Below are 21,504 nucleotides of genomic sequence, written 5' to 3' on the forward strand. Positions count from 1 at the left end.
CAATGTCTCCTTCCAACAGCAATGTGGTCTTCTTAGTCACCACTGTAACCAGGGAGTCCACCCTGGGAAGTCGCAATTTATCTTTCTCCTCCAGAACTAATGAGAGGGGCAAGCCATGGCTCTTTCCACTCTCACGCCTGCGTCCGGTAAGACCCATTCTGCTGTAATCAGGTCCTCAATGTCTGGATGCATCGGGAAATCCTTAGAATGTCCTCTATGCCCCCCCCCCCCCCCCCCCACATGATGGATGAGGATGAACATATGCTGAAGCAGAAGGCTCCTCAATGAAAAGCACTGCCAGTGCCTCAGAATAAGAGTACTGAGCTCCTGTTTATTCAACAACCTCAGTACTTCAGATCATCCCCTCCTCAGGGGGGGGAACTCTCCCTACTCTAATGGATCCTTCAACGATGGCTCCACTGAATAGACTGAGGCCACATCAGATAAGGAGGAAGAAGCAGAGAGCCTAATCTGCCCACTCCTGGAGGTCTAAACGAAAGCTCTTAGGAGCCGCAAGGGCAGCGGGGTGAGAAACTGAAGCACCGTGCAGCAACTCTGATTGTCCCTGCTTCAGTAAATAGGTCTGATGTAAGAGCAATATAAACTCCAGAGAAAACAAAGATCCCGATGCAACTGAATGCTCTGTCGGGCCCTGAGACTGTAAAATGTTTGCTGTGCTTTGCACATGATCAGAGGCTGCTCCTCGCTGCCAGTTAGTCCCGATCAAATGGTGCCCATTCCCGCACTCTCCTGCATCAAACTGCACACTAAACCTGCTAAAGAGCCCGAAGACCCCAGTATATTTGGATGCTGCGCCAAATCCTTAGATGTGCTGCTGCAATTTCCTCTGCACCTGTGAGATTCCCGGTTTGCACTCAATGCAATACCCCAACACAGGCCGGTGGGTCTCACAGAGGGAACACCGCTTAACTGCCTCCGCAAGATTCGTCATTCACCACAACTGTCAAAAGAGCAGCACAATGTGTCCCTAGCAGCAAGTAAGGATCCCTCCCTTGCTCCAAGTACAACCTGCAGCCCTCCAAGTGGTTCTGAGTCAAACTTACCACTCCCGGCTGCTCCTTCCAAGCTCACAGTCTCACAAGTCTTACCACAGATGAGGAAGTCTCAGAACTGATACTCTGTTCCACCCTCTCCAGCAAACCTCTTTCCTTCTCTCTCTCTTTTTTTTTTTAAAGGTTGTTGTGCTGGAAAAAAGGAGAGCTCTACAGGAAACAGAGGATAGGTGAAGGGAGGGAAGTAAACTCATGGGGCACCAGAGAGAGGGCTCTGAAGACCTTCAGATATGACTCTGCAGCCACCCGCAAAGCTCAACTGAGAACCAGCTGCCCAACTGGAGCAGGAGCAAAGCACTGAGAACCAGAGGTTGAAAAGTGTTGTCCATTCACCAGCTGAAAATAGAAAACACAGCTGGACTGGATCCCAAAAGAGAGATGTCTCAGCTCAGTTTTCAGTCCTCTTATCTCCACCTGCTGGTTGATGGACACAACTATCCCACAGGTTCTGGAATAGTGGAAAGCTATATAATGAAAAATGAAATGTTACCAGGCAGGTGCACAATAATTTAGGATACACAATTGGCCTTAGTTTTCCATTGGAGCATAACGGTGAAATTATGTCTTACCTGATCATTTCCTTTCCTTTAGTCAACCACACTGTTCTCAACAAGTGAATGTTATCCCTTCCTATCTTCTTACCAGCAGATATTTACTGGTATAACCTGTTGGTGCTCAGGGAAATTTTCAATATGCAAAGTAGCAAAAGGTCTCTTTGTAATGCATACCTATGCCCCATTAACCACTGCAGCTGCAATGATCACCAAGCGAGCATAACACAGAGTGTCACTTGCTATCTGCATTTCTAAGGATTCCCTCATTGTTTCCTCTCATTAATTTTTCTCTCTTTTTTTTTTCAACTGTAAGGAAGAGAGCAGAGCACCCTGAGAGCCCCAGACCTTTCCCAAAGGTGGGCTTCCAGAATGGTGCAGCTGACTAAAGGAAAGGAAACTATCAGGTAAGCCATAATTTCACCTTCGTTGTTCTCTGGCTGCACCATTCTGAACAAGTGGGAGGTACCCAAGCAGATCTACTGGGCAGGGGGAGACCAGGAGGAACAATTAAAGACTACCATCTGCTAAAGGTAGAGAAAAATACTTCAGATTTCCCTGAGCACCAGCAGATTATACTAGCGAGATTACTGACAAAAAAAAAAAGAAAAAACCCACATTTTTCTCTACCTTCATCTGCTAGCAGGAGGGGATAATATCCATTTGTTCAGAACAGTGCAGCCAGACAAGGAATGACGATTCACTCCTATAGAGTAGCAGATATTACATAGTAACATAGTAAGTGACGGCAGATAAAGATCTGAATGGTCCATCCAGTCTGCCCAATTGTCACACTCTCTCCCTTTCCATAAATTGGTAGAATTTCAGAAAAAGCTACAGTCGGTACCAAAGGTTTTAACCCCTCCCCCAACTCCTGGAAAGCTCTCTGTGCTACAAGTGGGGTATTGTTGGCTAGATCATTTGTTCTCAGGTGGATAACATCAATGTTAGAATCCTTAGTCTCTTCTCTGATTATAGTCAGTATTTGCCTGGCACTCCTGGTAGCTGAGGGTCCTGGAAGGCATTTTACTTTGTTGGGCCCCTTGAACTGAGTTCCAGAGTTAATGCCTCTGATAATGGAATCCCCTAGCAGCAATAATTTTCTGGTTTGAGCTTCTTTATAAGTGCTTTGGGGATGTCTTTTCTTTTCGGCTACCATCAATGTTTCTGATTCCACCTCAGGTCTCTTTTCTTGAGCATCACAACACTCTAATGCAGCGAAAGAATTATATAGGGGTAGCAATTGTGAGGGCGGATGCTACTGTGTCATATGTCATAATCTGCCTGAGCCTACTGTGACCCATCTATTCCTGGGTTGTCTTATTCTTTGAGGCAATGGTGGTAAACTGGTATGACTACATCACAAATGGCTCTCATCTACAGGAACCCCCATGCAGATGAGATAGCTCCTTCTTTCCTAACTCAGGAAATACTCACACCAACATTATGCTTGTAAATTACATTTGCTCCCTCCAATGCAATCTTCCGCAAATTCAAATGGCATCTTGTTCGAAAAACGCAGACCACATTTGTGATTAAAATGTCCAATGCCACATCACTGTCCGCATCCATTGAGGTGGTTGATGCTCAGCTTCTCTCACAAAACACCATGAAGATTATAGCCTATGAGAGATAAATATATATTATATACATACCAGTCTTTATTATGCAAAATAATGACCTGCAAATAAATTAGAGCCAGAGACCGTCTGTTCTCAAACACAGACTAGCGGTCATTGGAGCTATGGTTGTGTACAAGGAGCCAAGAAAGCTGAAAAACAGAAAACGAACTTGCAGTACAAAGGATGCAGAAGAGCAAGCCCAAATGCTAAAAAAAAAAAAAAAAAAAAAGAGACAAGATTACATAAAATGACAATGTTATCAAATCTATGTAAGCCACATTGAGCCTGCAAATAGGTGGGGGAATGTGGGATACAAATGCAATAAATAATAATAATAATAAAACCACCTACACCAATTCAAAATAGTAAAATGTCCCTATTCCACCTAACAAGAAATTTTATTTTACCTATTTCTGTGTTACAAATCTGGAGAAAAGGATTGGTCTTTGATGTCCTACTGCTATCAAATTGTACAGTCCTTATCTTCTACGACATAGTGTATGGTATAGAGTATCACAGTATAAAAGGAGACTGGGTCGTTAATGAACAAAAGCACAGAACATGGTTGCATAAGATTAGCTTGGAGATTATCATTTGAAATAAAATCATTAAGCAAACATACTACCGAATCTTTCAAAAAGAAAAAAAGCTAAGTACAGTAAATATTTCAAGGTCTTGACTAACACACAGCTTCAGGGAATGTATATTGTGCTCGTAAACTTGGTAAACGCACATAGCCCTGATAGCTTTGCCAATAGAACAAAAGGGAGACGCTGAAGAAACAAAAACTACTGCTGGGTCATTCCCATAACCCACGCTGAAAAGTGTTACCGAGGAGCCCAAAGCGGGGAGGTAGGGAGAGAAAGTCACAAGAAAGGAAAGGACTCAAACACAGGCTGAAAGAAGGGAAAAGAAAGAAACAGGGGCCCTCAAAACAGAACATATTAAAAGAAAAGGATTGGGGGGGTTTGGAGGGAAGTGGGATGTTTTTGGGGTACAAAAACAAAAGAAAATGTGGTTTGTTTGTTTTTTGCTTGTCTGTTCAGTTTCTCTGTTTAATAAAGAGAATATAAAGAAAAGAAAAAGCTTTGCGCACAGAGAAAGTGAGCTGCAAGGGATGGGGCCTGCACAGTGCTGTAACTACTTCATGGAATTCTTGAGGGTTGTTTTAAGATGGATAAAAAGGTACATGGAGAAACGTTTTATACAACAGGGAACCTAGGCTGTATGCCTTTATAAAATAGCCCCACAACTAGAGGTGTGTGCAGGGAACTCATGAAAACTCGCAGGAATCTGCAGAGATGGGTACAAAAAAGTCATTACTATCATGGGGACTGGAGGGGATGTGGGACTAAATTATGTCCCTGTGCACACTTCGACTCCCAACACCTCAGCTTAAAAAAATAAAAAAAGAGCTCATCTTGATGAAAACCGGCCCATGTGTTCAGCAATTTTGGCAATCAGGGAGACCACTGAAACAAAATGTGAGAATATTCGTCAATTTTGGAAGCGTATAATCTTCACCGAGATAGTCTGATGATCTAAGTGACTGATAATGATGACAGCTGAAGCGTGGAACAGTGCCATAAACAGACTGTGAACACTGACAGCAGATCAAGCTGTAGTTAAGGTACTGCCAATTGCCGAACAGCCAACATAACATCCAAAACGAGAAGAAATCGGAGGTGGATTTATTTTGGAAACTTATTCAAGAGCCAAGACACAGCTTCAGTGATCAACAAAGTGAATATGTACATATCAAGCTCAGACAAGGAATTCTGCTTTTCTCTTACTACCTACTGGCATCAGAGGTCCCCATGTGCAGCCAAAACTGACATGCTGCCTGCTCCCTGCTTGGAACTTCTGCCACCAAGTACATCATTAGAAAGTTCTTTTTTATTTGCAGGATGAACAACTGAGGAACACATAACAGAACTGAGTTCTGGCTCTGTAGGTGGTTTATTATTTTTAGATAGTTTTGTAATTTTCTCTCGCAGTCCATGTTAATAAATAATATATTTTTCTTGCATATTTAAAGTTATACCTATTGTTTTGTGTGAAATTTTAAGACGTAATAGGACACTTTTGATGTTTTGTTTGAATTTACAAAATCTTTTAAATGGGGGTTGGGTACAGGGATAGGAAAGAATGTGGGGATGGAGTGGGGACTAAATATAATTGATTGGGGATGGGGACCAGATTATGTGCACACCTCTACCCACAACTCAGAAGGTAGGCACAAATGGATATACACCTCTCTCCTAACTCTGTCCCATTTCCAACATCCTATGGCCCCAGGCACACCTACATGTATATAGAGAAAAAAAATAGAACACACTTATGCATATGTCTTTTAAGTTATTGGGATGTCTGGGGTCCAGCAGTCCTACTAGACTGGCCACACAGACAACCCAACAGAGCAGTGGGGCAGCCTAGGGGGGGGCTCCAGGAATAGTCAAAAATGTACCGTACCCAACTGTGCACCACTACAATAGTCCTTATGCCTGCAGGTGTCACCTATATGTGGGTTTGGTAAGGTATTTTTTGGTTTTTGGGGCACTGCCACTTTTTCATCACAAGTGTACCAATTAGAGTAGGATATGGGCTTGGGTCTCCTTCTCTACAGTTCACTGAACCAATCACTAGCTACTCCAGAGACGACCTTGCTGCTCCAATAGGAATGATCATTATATCCGCAGCTGTCATAAAGCCTATTGTGTACTGTCAGCTTCATCTCTTGGGGGCGTGGGAGGGGGGGGGGGGGGTCATTGACCACTGGGAGATTAAGGAGGGTCATGCCTTTATCCTTCCAGTGGTCATCTGCTCAGTTTGGGCACCTTTTTGTTACTTAGTTGTTATGAAACAGGTCTAGCTAAAAACATCTTACTTTTTTGCCCTTGACGTTTTTACAATGTTCCATTATCGCAGAAAAACATCCAAATTGTAGGCCTGCCCTAGTACTACTCAAAGCATGCCTCGAACACGCCCCCTTGAGATTTAGGTGAATCACATAGAAAAACATCTTTAAAATGATTTTTGAAAATGCAATTTGGATGTTTTTATTTAAAAAAAAATATTCATCTACTGCTCTGTGCCGTCTTTTGGATATTATTCTGTTTCTAAAATGAACCCCATAATCTAAAGGTATCATATAATACATAACATTCATAGCAATGATGGTAAAGACTGATCTGGCTCATCTCGTCTGCCTAGTGAGAAGACTGGAGAAATCTACTAAACATCAAATGATAAAGCTTTGGAGTGCACTTCGGTAGAAGTGAAATCATATTTATCCTATGCTCTCTTTTATAAACAGTTGAAAACCACATTTGTTTTCAAATTTTTTGTTATGAGATTATTGTCACTTTTCTGTTATTTTTAATTATCATCATCAAATATGGATTGTGCTGTTTTTATATGGTAATTGTTAACCTACTCTGAACCTAAATTTAGGGCGCGAAGCAGGCTATAAGTAGCCATCATCATCATTGCTGCTCTGGGCAGGTTACCCTGCATGCTATTGTTTAGGGTTGATTATAATCTTTGCTTTACATTTATCTCATAAGCACTTTAATGTTTCTACCACATTTCCCCTTTCCCAGGGTAGACGTTTGCCATAAAGCACATTTTAAAGATCTAAAAGACCAATGATTGCTTTGGTAGCTGACCTGTTGACCAACTTTCTGATTATATCTATCTATATAATTCACAACCCCAACGTTCTAAATGAAGTCACCACAGAAAGTTGAAGCGTCGAGATCAGCTTTCCCCACCGGAAGTTGAGGCGTCGAGATAGTTGCTTTCCCCATCAGTGTGTGCCCCGCCCTCGCGTCAGTACGTGATGACGACGAGGGCGGAGCACTGATACTGGACGAAACGGAGCGCCAGCACCAATGAAGACATAACCGCTCACTTACACTGCAGCACCGACAACACGAACAGCGCTGAAAGAAATCCATTTTGATGGCCATGCTCCTGCTCTGCGTATGTGAGTCACCCCCCCCCCCCCCCAAAACAAGCTAGCGCCCGTTTCATTGCTCTGAGAAACGGGCCTTCTTTACTAGTGTGTGTGTATATATATATATTTTTTTTTTTTAAGTGCAGTTTTCAGAATTGCACAAAATATACAGAGGCACTATCCCCTACTTTCCTTCTGCAGGCTACTCACCTAATGCACCCAAGCATCCTTCTGGCTTTTCCCATTGCCTAACCTATTTGGATACCTTAAAATCATCATGTTCTGTCCGTTTGTGCACTGAAAATCAGTCCCTAAACTGTATTGCTCCTTTGGGTTTTACAGCCCCACAGCATTTTTAGCATTAAGTCTTAGCTCTGGACCATTCTTCAAGCTTTGTTAGATTTCTCCTAGGTTACCCACAACTTTCAGGGTCTCTACCGTGTTGCAGATTTTAGTTATCTACAAAAAAGCAAATCCTTCCCAACGGCACCTCCACAATGTCTCAAAAATTATTAAGAGACAGATCAAGTACTAATCCTTCTGAATTCCATTCAGCACTGCCTTTTGTCGCTTCCCACTCAGTCATTTTTGTGCCATACACAAAGGTACTCATTTTATGTCATCTATGCAAACCCATCTCATAGACTCTACTAAAAATTCAAGTACTCTAGCTCTCATGTCACCTAATCAAAGAAGCTGATCGGGTCATCTAAAAAGACCTTCCTCTGGTAAAATTATGCTATCAGATTATTGTGTGTTTGAAAAGTCTCAGGCAAGCTTTCTGCCTAGCCCTAAGGCCGGAATTCCAAAACTTGTTCTGGGAAGTCAATTTTTCAGGATACCCAAAATGAATATGCATGAGGTCAATCTGCATACACTAGGCCTCCGTGCATATTTATTATAGGTACCCTGAAAACCAGCCCTTAAGGTCAAGCAGCATCTACAATTAAAATATTTCACATCTTGATTTTGCAAGATCCCCCACACAAATTAAATGCATGAACTTTCCATAAAGTACAGCAAACGTTTCTACATTATCACTACTATGTCATTATGAGGCTATGATCTTCAAGACTAAGCTCCTAGCTCTCTCTATGCATACACATAGTATAAATATCCTGTCCCAAAATGGAACCTGTTTTATGCGACTCCTGCCTCTTTTGCAGGTATATCTAGCATTCTGCTTTCATCAGTTGAAAATTAGGAGCAAGTTACACGCATACACAAACGTTCTGCCAAAATAAAGGTCTCACACAGCTCCCTCTCAATGGACAACTCCACTAAATTTGCCATCCGCTCATGTTTTCTGTCAGTATGGGAAGAGGGGATCTTTGCCCCAACATGGGGGGGGGGGGGGGGGGGGGGAGGGGAAGACAACAAAAGAGCTTCAGAAACCTCCCAAAACAAGACACAGTAACAACAACCGGGGGGAGGGGAGAACAGAGAACACATGATTGCTAGGAAGTTGTAGTACCAGACTGTATGTGAAATGTTACTCATCGATCGTCTACGTATACACAAAACACGTGTGTGTATTGTATGTACACACACACACTTCCTACAACAAAGAGCCACTGCAACTCTAGATATGTTCTAAGAAAGGCCTTTGCTTCAGGCTAAACAGACACACTGAGAGCAGTCACATGCACCACGCCGAGCATCCTCTGCACACGCGATCAGGGGGGGGGGGGGGGGGGGGACTCCCCTTCCACGGTTTGGCATCTCTCTCCCTCCCTCTTCCACTCTCTCCAGTCCAGCATATCTCTCCTCTCCTGCTCCCGTCCGTGGGTCCAGCATGTCTCCCTCCACTCCCCTAACCCCACTCACCGTCCGGCACCTCTCCCTCATTCCCCGGCCCTGCTTCCTACCTTCAAACTTGTGTCTGAGGTCACCGGCAGCAGCGGCAATTCACACAGGTTGCCTGGCACCGGCCCGGGGCCCGACCCCGGAGCTTTCCTTCACCGGTGTCCCGCCCCCCTCTCGCTCTGATGCGACGACTTCCTGTTTCCTGCAGAGGTAAAGAACGAAGTTGCGTCAAAGAGGGGGGAAGGCAGGGGGGGCGGGACGCGCTGGTGAAGGAGGAGGTTTGAATGAATGAGTTGTCGCCGCCGCTACCGGCGATCTGAAAGACAAGTTTCAAAGGTGAGACGCCGCGCGGTGTTAGACAGATAGAGAGATGCTGTGATTTACAGAGACTGAGAGAATGCTGGATCGGGGCAGAGACATTGTTTTCTCTGGTTTGGAGATGTTGACCCTTTTCGTCCCTGCGTTGGGGTTGTCTGGGAACTGCCTGCAAGAAGAGTGTAGGACCCTTCCTTGGGCATTCCTAAAAAGAGAGCTTCCCCTCCAGAGCCGTACTTACTATTTTGCCGTAGACGTTGCCTGTGTCCAGTAAAGAACATCTGGACTGGAGCCTGTCTGGGTAAAACCCAGATCCTCCGTATCCTCAATAGTGCCACCTTAAAAACGGAGCACTAGTTTGCTGAGCGTGCAGCACTTGACTCCTTCCTCAAAAGAAAAGAGGGGGCCTTCCTTCCTGCTCCAGCAGCCAGCACGCATTCTCTTAACCCTGTAATGTGCAGTATCCAGCAAACATTTATTTATTTATTGCATTTGTATCCCACATTTTCCCACCTCTTTGCAGGCTCAATGTGGCTTACAATACATCATGAAAAGTGGAACTATATAAGAAAATATACATTTAATATAATAACAGAAGGATCTTGAGTAACATGATAACGATAAAACATGATAGAAGTTTGACAAGTAAATACAGTAAGGCTCGACAGTACTTCTTTCAGGATGACAACTCCGGGAAACAGCATTCATCTCAAAAGGGCTAGAACCACTTTGGACCAGCACTGTTTTCTCTCAAAAGGGCTGCGTGACTGCGTCCACCTTGATCCAGCACCCCCCCCCCCCCCCCCCCAGAAGGGCTGTTGTCTTCTGGCTCCAGTACTGATTCTCTTTCGAAGGGATTGATTCATTATCCTGGGCCCTACCCTGGTTCTGTTTAGAAGGGCTGCACCCACCAGTATGAAGCACTCATTCCCCCTGGATCCAGCAAATCATTTCCCCCCCAAAAGGGCTGCATCCCCCTGGATCCAGCACTCATTCATCTCCAAAATTGCTGCATGAACCTGGATCCAGCATCCCCAACATTGCTGCCTGGATCCAGTACTGTTTTCTTACAAAGGGCTGCAGGGTCATTCCATGTCAAGTGGTCAGGGGTTACCATATGGCTCCAGGAAAAGGAGGACGGATTGAGCCAGCCGGGTTTTACTTCCATTGCTTTCCATTGAAAGCAATGGAAGTAAAACCCAGCTGGCTCAATTACTTCCATTGAAAGCAATTGCTTTCCATTGAAAGCAATGGAAGTAAAACCCGGCTGGCTCAATCCGTCCTCCTTTTTCTGGAGCCATAAAAGGTGGTCCCTGTGCGACCATCATGGATTTCGATGAAATTTTCTGTGAACATTCATACATGTCCCCAATGAACATTGGTAAAGTTTTACATTCGCCGATGCAATACTTGCTAAGATATAGTAATCAGTTTGACCCCATACTACAGCCTTCTATGGTATGACTCCGAGATTTCGGCAACTTTGAGACACTGTATCTCCTGCAAAATATTGAGAGAAACAAAACTTGGCCATCTTGTACAACTTTTTGCGCTCTATTAAACAAAATAATAAAAAAAATCTTAATGAGCGATTTCCATGAAGAAAACTTGGTCTGAAAAATTTGCGGCACAAAAAAATTGTAACGTTTGGCTTTTTATATCTCTGGAATTAAAGGTGTGATAAACGTGAAACCTTGCACATAACAACTTATCAACACAAGGTTTTCGAATATAAAATTTCATTCTCCTAATATTTTCCATTAGTTCACAAATTGAGTGTAAAGTTGATTATTTTTGCAAAAACGCCAAAATAGGGTATGTTTAGCCCACTTTTACAAAAAAAGACCTTCTGGAAACTCTTTTTAATCATTTTCATTAGAAAGAGCATGTTTCAAACCCCTTAAAAAAGTAGGGTTGGTTTTTCATCGCTGGCATATAAGGCCCTAGAGATAGGGACAAAGTTGAGGACGCTGCTATCGCACGCTGCTATCGCAACATCACATGCATTCTATTATTTTGTTTTATACAGACATTATTAGTACCTAAATTGCATTGGTCCATGGTGACATTGTCACTACCAGTTCAGGAACTTGAACCAGTAACCCCATTGCCATAGGGGTCACGCCATCACCATAGGGGTCACGCCCGATAGCTGTGCAATACCAGCCACAGGTGGTACGCTAACCACTAGAGACACTTCTATGTGCATGTCTAGCATTTAGCGCGTGCTAAAAATGCTATCACGCCTTTGTAAAAGACCCCCATAATGAGGTGTGAGGTTGTTCAGTAGGACTGCAAGCCACTTGACCCTTGGTGCATTCCTTCATAAAGCATTACAAGATAGACCTTTGTCAGGGCAGTCATTTAGGGGGCCTTAGTGTCCCCCCCCCCCCCCCCCCCCCCCCCCCCCACACACACACACACACTCTTAAAGGACTGCTCTTGTACATTTCTTTGTTTAGTGGAACAATAAAGAAGGTGAGATTTATTCATACTTGTTAATTTTCTTTCCTTTTTGGTCTGGATCTTATACTGCTTGGGCAAAGCAATATTTGAAGTCACTTTATACTGGTGATGTCCCTAGAAAAGTTCAGATTCTTTTTCTCCATCTTATGTTCAGGAACAAGAATAGCTATACTGGGATCAGACTGATGGTCCATCTTGCCTAATATCCTGTTTCAAACAGTGTCCAGTCTAGTTCAGTAGTACCTGGCAGAATCACAAAGCGTAGCAAGATTCCATGCCAAGAACTCCAGGCATAAGTAGTTGCAGATCATGGAGTCTTCCACCAGGAACTTGTCCAAACTTTTTTTTTAACCCAAATTTGCTAACTGCTGTTAACTAGAGTTCTTAACTATTCATTGGGTGAAAAAAGTATTTTCTCCTATTTGTTTTAAAAGTATTACCATGCAACTTTATAGAGTGTCCCCTAGTCTTTGGGAAAGAGTAAAAAATTGATTCACGTTTACCTGTTCTACTCCAGTCAAGATTTTGTATACCTCTATAATAGGAGGTCCAGACACTTTAATTATTTTGGTCACATTTCTTTGAATATTTTAAAATTCTGCTATATCTTTTTTAGGATGCTGTGACCAGAATTGCACACAATACTCAAGATGAGGTCACACCATGGAGCAATACAGAGGCATTATAATATTCTTTGTCTTTTATTGTCCATCCCTTCTAAACATTCCTAGCATTTTGTTTGCTTTTTTGGCTACTGCACACTGAGCAGATTTCAATATATTGATTACGATGACACCTAGATATTTTTCTTGGGGGGGGGGAGGTGACTCCTGATGTAGAAGTAATTATGATTTGAATTATTCTTCCCAACGTGCATCATTTGGCATTTATCCACATTAAATTTCATTTGCCATTTGGATACCCAGTCTTCCAATCTCCTAAGGTCCTGCAGTTTCTCACAGTCCATATGGGATTTAACAATTTTGAATAGTTTTGTCATTTGCGAATTGAATCCTAAAGCGGAGTGTAAACTAATAGAAATTTCAAAGTGCAGTGGAAGCACTTCATTTCAACAAGGAGTCCATTTTATGTAACATGTTTTCTTCAACATATATCATCAAAATATAATAAAAATGTAGCAAAAGTGTTTTTCAGCCTTTGTATAGACAAGCTATAAATAGCCAGGTTAAATTCATAAGCCAGACATTTAGAAGGAAGATGAATTTGGCATTTAATAGTTATTTATGTAGTGAACTCAAAATGCAGCATTGTTTATACTCTGACCTGTTAAATTCAGACAGCAAAAATACAATAGAAATATTCATTTTCCCTTCTTTTCTAGGATGCTGTGCAGATCGCTGGAAGCAGTGGACTTGGACAGATATCCCTGGAATTCTACCAAAAATAAAAAAATAAAAACCACACACACATTGGCCTTTCTTAGAGCAGTGTTTCTCCAGTTGGTCCTGGAGTATCCCCTTGCCAGTCAGGTTTTCAGAATATTCACAATGAATGTGCATGAGATTTGATTTGCATCCACTGTCTCCATTGTATGCAAATCTTTCATGCATATTCATTGCAGATATCCTGACTGGCAAGGGGGTACTCCAGGACCAACTTGGGAAACACTGTCTTGGATGACTGCATCCCTTGAAGTGTGGACCATCAAGGTCAGTGTTGTGAACTTTGGCTGATGAGCAAGAGCAACAGATATGCTGGGAAAAACTTGGTGAAAGGATTAATATTGTGGAAGTGAGGAACAGGCATGAATACCTGCCACCGATGCCAACACAGAGGTGGACAATGTTCTTGTTTTATATTTATGCAATTTACAAGTATTACAGTATCTTGTACAGAAGAATGCTAACAAGCTATCATAAATGAAGTTACACTTAATAAAAATAAATTTCTCAATAGCATACTTCAAGCCCACAATAGGAAGAAAAAGACAGAAAACTGAGAAGAAATAAGCCACACAATTTAGCAAAAAGTAGCAAACAAGCACTATGTTCCAGGAGCATTTAGATTTACAACAGAGACAGATCTTAAACAGGATCTACACTTAAAGCTCCCAAGACCCTGTTGCTATTAATAAAGGTGACTGTAGACGTTTGTAAAATAGTCTCATTGCAGAACAAGATTTTACTTTGCATTTACATGGAAAGTGAGCAGTGGTTTTGATAGAAAATAAAAGGAAGTTCAGCGTTGCTTGTACAAAATCTCTTACGTTACAGATTCACATGGCACATCTGTCACCACCAGAATGGTCAAGGGCATGCTGGCTCTCTGGTTAGAGCCACTTGCCATAGAGCTTTATGAGCTTGTAGGAAGCTTTTGTAGTTAGCCTCAGTTTGCTGTAGCTGGAATGGCCAGGACACCTGCCTGCATGAGAGGACATGGTGTGCTAAGTTTGTACATTTCTGGCTTGGTTCTTTTATTCAGAACCTATCATTTCTTGAAGTCCTGAATGAGGCAGATTTTCTGGTAATGACAGCTGTCTACTAAAGGTGTAAAAACAATGGCTTTCTTTTTACTTGTTGACTGGTATCCCTTTGTTTTACACCTCTGCATTTTGTGACCTTTAACTCTAGTGCCTTATGTTCCACATCCTTTGTACAGCACTTCCCACAGCACTCGAGTTTAATTGTTTCTTCTATTACAAAGCTCTCAATATAAAAAGCCTCTGTTTATTGTCGGCAGCTTTTAGTATAGCTTGAGGCTCATCTTCAGACCTTTTCCATGGACATAAAATATCTCTGAAAACTAATGTTGGTTGTGGGTTTTTTTTTTCTTTGCAGTTTTTCTCTCATAACATGGAAGAGCTTGGCTGCAGTAATGCTATCTGTCAGAACTTATTTCACAGGTTCCTGTCATGCCATAGACAATTTGACTGTTCTACTTTCAGATCTGAATAAAAATAGTACCAGTGGCTGGCTCTGGCTAGACTGTTAGGGACAGTAATGGGTTTACATTCCACTAGGACGAGGAGTGGCCTAGAAGTTAGAGCACCGGTCTTGCAATCCAGCAGTGGCCGGTTCAAATCCTACTGCTGCTCCTTGTGATCTTGGGCAAGTCACTTAACCCTCCATTGCCTCAGGTACAAACTAAGATTGTGAGCCCTCCTGGGACAGAGAAATATCCAGTGTACCTGAATGTAACTCACCTTGAGCTACTACTGAAAAAGGTGTGAGCAAAATCTAAATAAATAATAAGATATACCTCAGTTTTTTTTTGTTTAAGTCTTTTTATTGTCAAAAATGACAGTTAATACACGCAGAATTTGGTCACTTAAGGAACAATTCAGTACCACCAACATTTATCTCTTCTGCTATCAACAAATAACTTTTCTTTTCCTATTTCCCCCCTTCCCCCCCCCCCCTTTTATCCCTCTTTATTCTTATTGTATTGAACTTTAACAACTTAGAACAAACTATTACACTAATCCATTATATAGGCGTTTTTTTAAACTCTGGATCAACCATTTAATCCTTATCTCACAAAGATTACTTGATCTGACATTGTGTGGTCAGTCTCTCCAAGGTAACCATGCCTTCCGATGTGGTCTATACCACGGTAATACCTCAGTTTTTTTAATAGTTTACATTAGATTGCACACTTCCTCTTCTGATTTTAATGGGGTATTTTAATCTTTATTTGGAAGACATGCTGCTGTCATGGTTAATGGAAGGGGTTTTCTTTGTTATCTAGTTTTCTTACTCTTTGTACAAATTAGGGCTCCTATACACAATAAGGGGAATATATTAGATTTGATCTTCTACTGGATGAGTTCAGAGAATATTTTCACCCACAAATGTGACTGTTTTTCCAGTTCCCTAGTCAGATTATCATTTAGCTTTAAGTTAAATTCACTGAGCTCATAATTAAGAGGAGGGAACCAAAGAGAATGATTTATGAGCAGGCCAGGACTGAGCTGGGGAAGTTTATTAGCATTAACAAAAATGGGTTGGGAGTGTTCAGTTGTGGTCAGAGCCCAATGGGTTTCCTTGAAGTTGGGAAAGTTTAAAAGAAAACTATGTTAAACGGATCATAAATGGAGACAGTCATGAAAGGGAATAGGTGGAGTTGTACCACTACTTGGGATTGTTGATGGAATATCTGTCAGAAGGGACAAAGACTGTAATTTTCAAGGAATATTGAGACCATTGTCAATCACCCTGCAGAACTACTGTACATTTTTCAATACATATTCTTTATTCAAAATATAAGTTTGTTTCAGTAGTCCCATAGCAATTTGCTTCATATTAATGTGGAAGTTGATTGGTGAACTCTGGTACCATTGCCTTAGAGCAGAAAATTACATTGTAACTGAAGTAGAGAGTTATGGGGATCCATCACTCAGATGAAAAACCTTCAACACATCTCTTACTTAATTGATGAATACAACTACTAGTACCCTTGATAGATGTCCCATAAGATATTACTTCTCGGTGCAGGCAGCGATTGGCTGGCAGCGTCGTAGCTTCCCTCTGCGAGTCCCGCCTATGCGTAAACAGGAAGTTGTAGGCAGGACTCACAGAGGGAAGCTACGACGCTGACAGCCAATTGCTGCCTGCACCGTTCGCTTCTGAGTCCGATGCTGGCTGGTAGGCAGTGAAGGAGGACAGCTGGGGGATGAAGAATCGCTGGATATGGGAGAGGTGAGGGCAGGGAAGAGACAGAGAATCGCTGCATGTCAATGGGAGGGCAGGGGAGAGGCGGAGAATCGCTGGATATCGTGGGAGGGAAGGGCAGGGGAGAGAATTGCAGGACATGGGAGGGAAGGGCAGGGGAGAGAGAATTGCTGGACATGGGATAGGAGGGAAGGGCAGGGGAGAGAGAATTGCTGGACATGGGATAGGAGGGAAGGGCAGGGGAGAGAGAATTCCTGGACATGGGAAGGGCAGGGGAGAGAGAATTGCTGGACATGGGAGGGAAGGGCAGGGGAGAGAGAATTGCTGGACATGGGATGGGAGGGAAGGGCAGGGGAGAAAGAATTGCTGGACATAGATGGGAGGGGAGGGCAGGGAAGAGAAAATTGGACATCAATGGGAGGGAAGGGCAGGGGAGAGAGAATTGTTGGACATTGATGGGAGGGCAGGGATGAGATAATTGCTGGACATGGGGGGGAGGGCAGGGAAGAGAATTGCTGGACCGGGGGAGGACAGGGATGAGAGAATTGCTGGACATGGAGGGGAGGGAAGGGAAGAGAGAATTGCTGGACATGGAGGGGAGAGAGGAGAATCGCTGGACAGGGAGGGGAGGACAGGGAAGAGAGAATTGCTGGACATGGATGAGAGGGGAAATGCTAGAAATGGATGGAGAGGAGAGCAGGAGATAGATGAGAATTGCTGGACATGGATGGATGGAGGAGTTGGCTAGGAGAGAGGAGAAATGCTGACTTGGATGCAGGAGAGGGGAGAGAGAATTATTGCTTTATATAGATACAGAGGAGGGAAGAGAGATGAGAAATGCTGGACAAGGATGGAGGGGAGGAGAGAGGAGAAGTGCTGGACATGAATGGAGGGGAGGAAAGAAAAAAGAAGATGCACATGGATGGAGATGAGGGAAAGGGAAGAGGAGAGAAACTGCACATGGATGGAGAAAATAGGCAAAAGCTGGATCCACGTTATACCTCCTCCAGTCAATTCCATGGAGGAGGAGGACCCAGCTTTTACTTATGGATGCAGGGCAACAAAAGAAGAAGAAAGGAGGAAAGTAAAGAAATAAATGGAAAGGAAGCCCTGGAAACAGAGTTAAGAGAACAGATAGCAGCAGAATCAGAGACTGGGACCAATATGGATAGAAAAACAAAGTCACCAGACAACAAAGGTAGAAAAAAATCATTTTATTTTCATTTTAGTGTTTGGAATTTGTCTTATTTTGCACTGGGTATACTGGAGCTGTAACAGCTTACAGATATTATTTATAATGAAAAAAAAATCACATTATTTTTTCTCCTATACTAGTATAATATTTTCAATGATGTCTGTTTATATGTGCCATGGCTGGTATAAGGGGTGTGGCTAATGTGGGTGTGGCTATAATAGGGGCGGCACCATATGTGGTGACCCCGCCCATAATGAGTACCGGCACCTTTTTTCCTACAAAAAAAGCACTGAGTATTACATATTGGATTTCTGGCTTGGGAAGACTGTGCCTTTGGTAGAGCAGTCTTGGAGAAGCATGTGTTGTCTTCCCACCTGTATTAGTTAAGCTTGGGCACATCCCAGTAGTCTGGACTAGTCTAGCAGGACGATCAGGAAGGTGAAATTTATTCTTACCTGCTAGTTTTTCCGTTCCTTTCCTTTCCTCTAGTACTGCTAGACCAGTACAGAACCCACCTAAGAAGGCAATGGACTACTGTGGTGTGTCTTGCACTGAAGATTGTTAGACTATGTGGATCCTGGTCATGCTGGGGCCAAGGATCTAGATGGCCACCTGGTGAAGGGAGAGGGTAGCATTTGTTCACTGGTTTCTTATTGGTTTGTTTGAAATGGTCGTTATTTAACTCTGCTTTGCCTAAAGTAAACTGGCAAGTTTCTGGACAGCACTAATACTGCAAGTCAGTGTTCTCTGCCTCCATTTATAGGCTGGTGGATAAAGTCCATTTGTCTGGACAGGTCTTGCAGGACTAAAGGAAAGGAAATTTAGCAAGTAAGACCAAATTTCACCTTCTATTTATTTATTTGTTACATTTGTATCCCGCATTTTCCCACCTATTTTATGAACTGAAGAGTCTGATTTGCTGTCTTTACAATTATTTACTGCAGAGTTTCATGTGGGTGTACTTATATGTTCCTTGGAACCACAATTTAGGTATTAGTTTGAACTGATTACATTATGTTACTGTACACATAATGGGGCTCATTTTCAAAGCACTTAGCCTTACAAAGTTCCATAGGGTACTGGGGAACTTTGTAAGTGCTTTAAAAATATGTCTCATATAGTAACAAGTGGTCCTCCCCACCCCCACCCCCACAAAACATCTGAAATATCACTGACTATCAAGAACTCCAGAAAGCTATGTCTGCATGTTAATCAGGAAAGCAATAACATAAAAAGACCAGAAATTCATCCATCTGGCCAGAATCCTGTTTTCAGCTGTGGCCAAGCCTGGTCACAAGTACCTGGCATATTCCCAAATACTAGCAAGATTCTTTGTGCTAGATAGAAAATAGTGTCACATGTGGGGAAAAAACAGTGCTTTGCGGGGATGAGAAGCTCATGAAAAAGAAAATCATATTTCAACCCCCTTTGCCTACTTTGCACTTGCCTGCATGCTGTTATGAACAACCTGTCATATCATACATGACAATTATTTTTTGTGTGTGTGTCAGCTATCTCCATAAATATCTGCTTTTACAAGTTATTTTTTTTTCTCCAATAGTCACCTTTGGAGGCCAGAACAATTTCTGGTGACTTGTAACATTAAGGCACCACTTTCCTTCCCCCACTAGATTAGTTCTATTGGCAATGTGTAAAATCATAAGAATTTAAGTATTGCCAATAGAACTAAGTATACCAAAGATGGCACAGAAATAAAATAAAGAGAAAAGGATATAGTTAAAAAGCAGGAAATCAATATTTTGGGAAACCTTGTATATTTTACTGTGCACAGCATAATATCAACTATTTCAATAAAATGTTTCCTGTGTTAAGGAGTGGGGGTGTTGGATTGGAAAACAGCCGCTAATTCCAACTTCTTAGAACTGTGACCAGTTCAGGATAACCTCAGGTTTGTTTTCCATTTCATTATCTTTTAATTACTTCCTGAAGCTTCACTTATCCTCTTGTAAGTTTCAAAAAGAGACGAAAACATTGTAGCTTGTCTCTTTGCAGGCAGGAATTGGGAAACAAGATGTGAAACACTCCCACATCCCACGATTAAAACAGTTATAGCTTTGGTCCAGTTGTTCCCAGGCTCCAGTTTGGGATGACAGCTATTTCAAAACAAGCAAATAATCATAAGCACTTAAAAAAAAGTTTAATCTGTTTATTCACCTATCTTATCTTGCAAAAGTACTGTTGCACATGGGGACAGTAACTTCAAATTTGTGGATTCTCTTTGACTTAAAAACATTCATTACATCTCTGTAAAAATATGAACTCGAGTAGTAGTTTTATTAAATTGTAATTTTAATTTGGAATTCTCATAAGAATAGCCAAACTAGATCAGACCATTGGTCCATCTAGCCCAGTATCGTGCTTCTAACAGTGGCCAATCCAGAAACCCAATTAGTAGTAGCATTCCATGCTACCAATCCCAGGGCAAGCAGTGGCTTTCCCCATGTCCATCTTAATAAGCTCCTTTTGCTCCTTCCTGATCTAACAGTCCCACAGATTCCATTGCAGGCTTCCTACTTCTGATGTACCTGAAAAAAGTGTTACTATGAGTTTTTCTTCATATTCTCTTTTAGCCTTCTTTATCAGTGCTTTGCATCGAGCTTGACAGTGCTTATGTTGCTTCTTCTTTTCTTCATTCGGATCCTGTTTCCGTTGCTTGAAGGATGTTCTTTTGGCTTTAATAGCCTCTCACCTCACCTTTTAACTATGCTAGCTGTCATGTCTTTTTTTCTACCTTTGTTAATATATGGAATACATCTAGTCTGGGCTTCCATGATGGTATTTTTTTAACAATGTTCATGCCTGATTTAAAGTCCTAACCATTGTGGGTCAATCCTTTCAGCTTCTTTTTAACCATTTTCCTCATTTTGTCATAGTTGCCATTTTGAAAATTAAAAGCTGCTACAGTAGATTTCCTTATTGACTTCTCTTCATGTATCAGCTCAAATTTGATCATGTTATGATCACTATTTCCCAGCGGATCAAACACCGTTACTTCTCATACTATTCCCTGCATTCCATAAGGATTAGATCCAAAATAACTCCCCTTTTGTTAGTTCCTGGACCAGTTGCTGCAAGAAGCAGTCATTTTTTACATCTAGACATTTTACCTCCCTAGCACTCCCTGATGTAACATGTATCCAGTCAATATTGGGATCATTGAAATCACCCATTATTATAATATTTCCCAATTTGCCAGCTTTCTAACTTCTGTAAGCATATTTTCATCTGTCTGTTCTCTATGGATTTCTGATGAACTAAATTGTTGAATTAAACAATGAATTTAGGACAAAAGGTTGTGTATATATTTCTATTGTGATAGAGTCACATTCAGGATAGTTGGGTTAAGGCAGTTTCTGAAATACAAGTCCCAGAAGGCATTGCAGGCAAGGAGCCAGGGGGTGAGATGAAGAACCCGGACTGGACTCCTAGCTGCAATAAGGGAAGTCATGGGTGTAAGCTGGCAGGATGTGTAGATTGGCTGCCACTAGGGGGAAAGAGAGATAGGAAACCCTGTGTGCAGGAGTTCATCATTAGTCTAATGCTCAACTCAGCTGGTATGGGTGTGAGGGAAGCTAATGGAAGGAAAATGATTGGTTGTGAGAGCAGAAGCCAGGGATTGATTAAGCAGGTGGGAAGGAGTCCCAGGGAAGAGAGAAGCAGTTGCAGGCTAAAAACCCTTGGGTAAGAGAGGTCCCTAAAGTACTGAAGCAGGCTGAAATCTCTTGGGTGTAAGTAAGTCCCAAAAGTATTTGCAGGCTGAAAATCCTTGGGTAAGGGAGGTCCCTAAAGTATTGAATTTACCAGTGAAGCTGATGCAGGGTGAAATCCCTTGGGTATGAGGAGTCCCTAAAGTATTGAACTCTCCT

At 42.2% G+C, this 21,504-nt stretch overlaps 1 protein-coding gene across 3 annotated transcripts in view; it reads right to left on the reverse strand.

Annotated features, from left to right (window-relative positions):
- TBPL1 (TATA-box binding protein like 1) overlaps nucleotides 1–9,176 on the reverse strand; it is a 99,852-nt gene extending 90,676 nt beyond the window's left edge. For all 3 annotated transcript variants that reach the window (XM_030198460.1, XM_030198461.1, XM_030198459.1), the window contains exons 1-2: nucleotides 9,073–9,176; nucleotides 3,062–3,247 (exon numbers count right to left, since the gene is read on the reverse strand). In XM_030198460.1, the coding sequence (XP_030054320.1) occupies nucleotides 3,062–3,196 (135 nt within the window). In that variant the 5' untranslated portion in view covers nucleotides 3,197–3,247; nucleotides 9,073–9,176. The remainder of the gene's footprint in view (nucleotides 1–3,061; nucleotides 3,248–9,072) is intronic.
- Nucleotides 9,177–21,504: the final 12,328 nt, after the last annotated feature.

Source organism: Microcaecilia unicolor, chromosome 3 (genome assembly GCF_901765095.1).
Source record: "Microcaecilia unicolor chromosome 3, aMicUni1.1, whole genome shotgun sequence".
Lineage (NCBI taxonomy): Eukaryota > Metazoa > Chordata > Amphibia > Gymnophiona > Siphonopidae > Microcaecilia > Microcaecilia unicolor.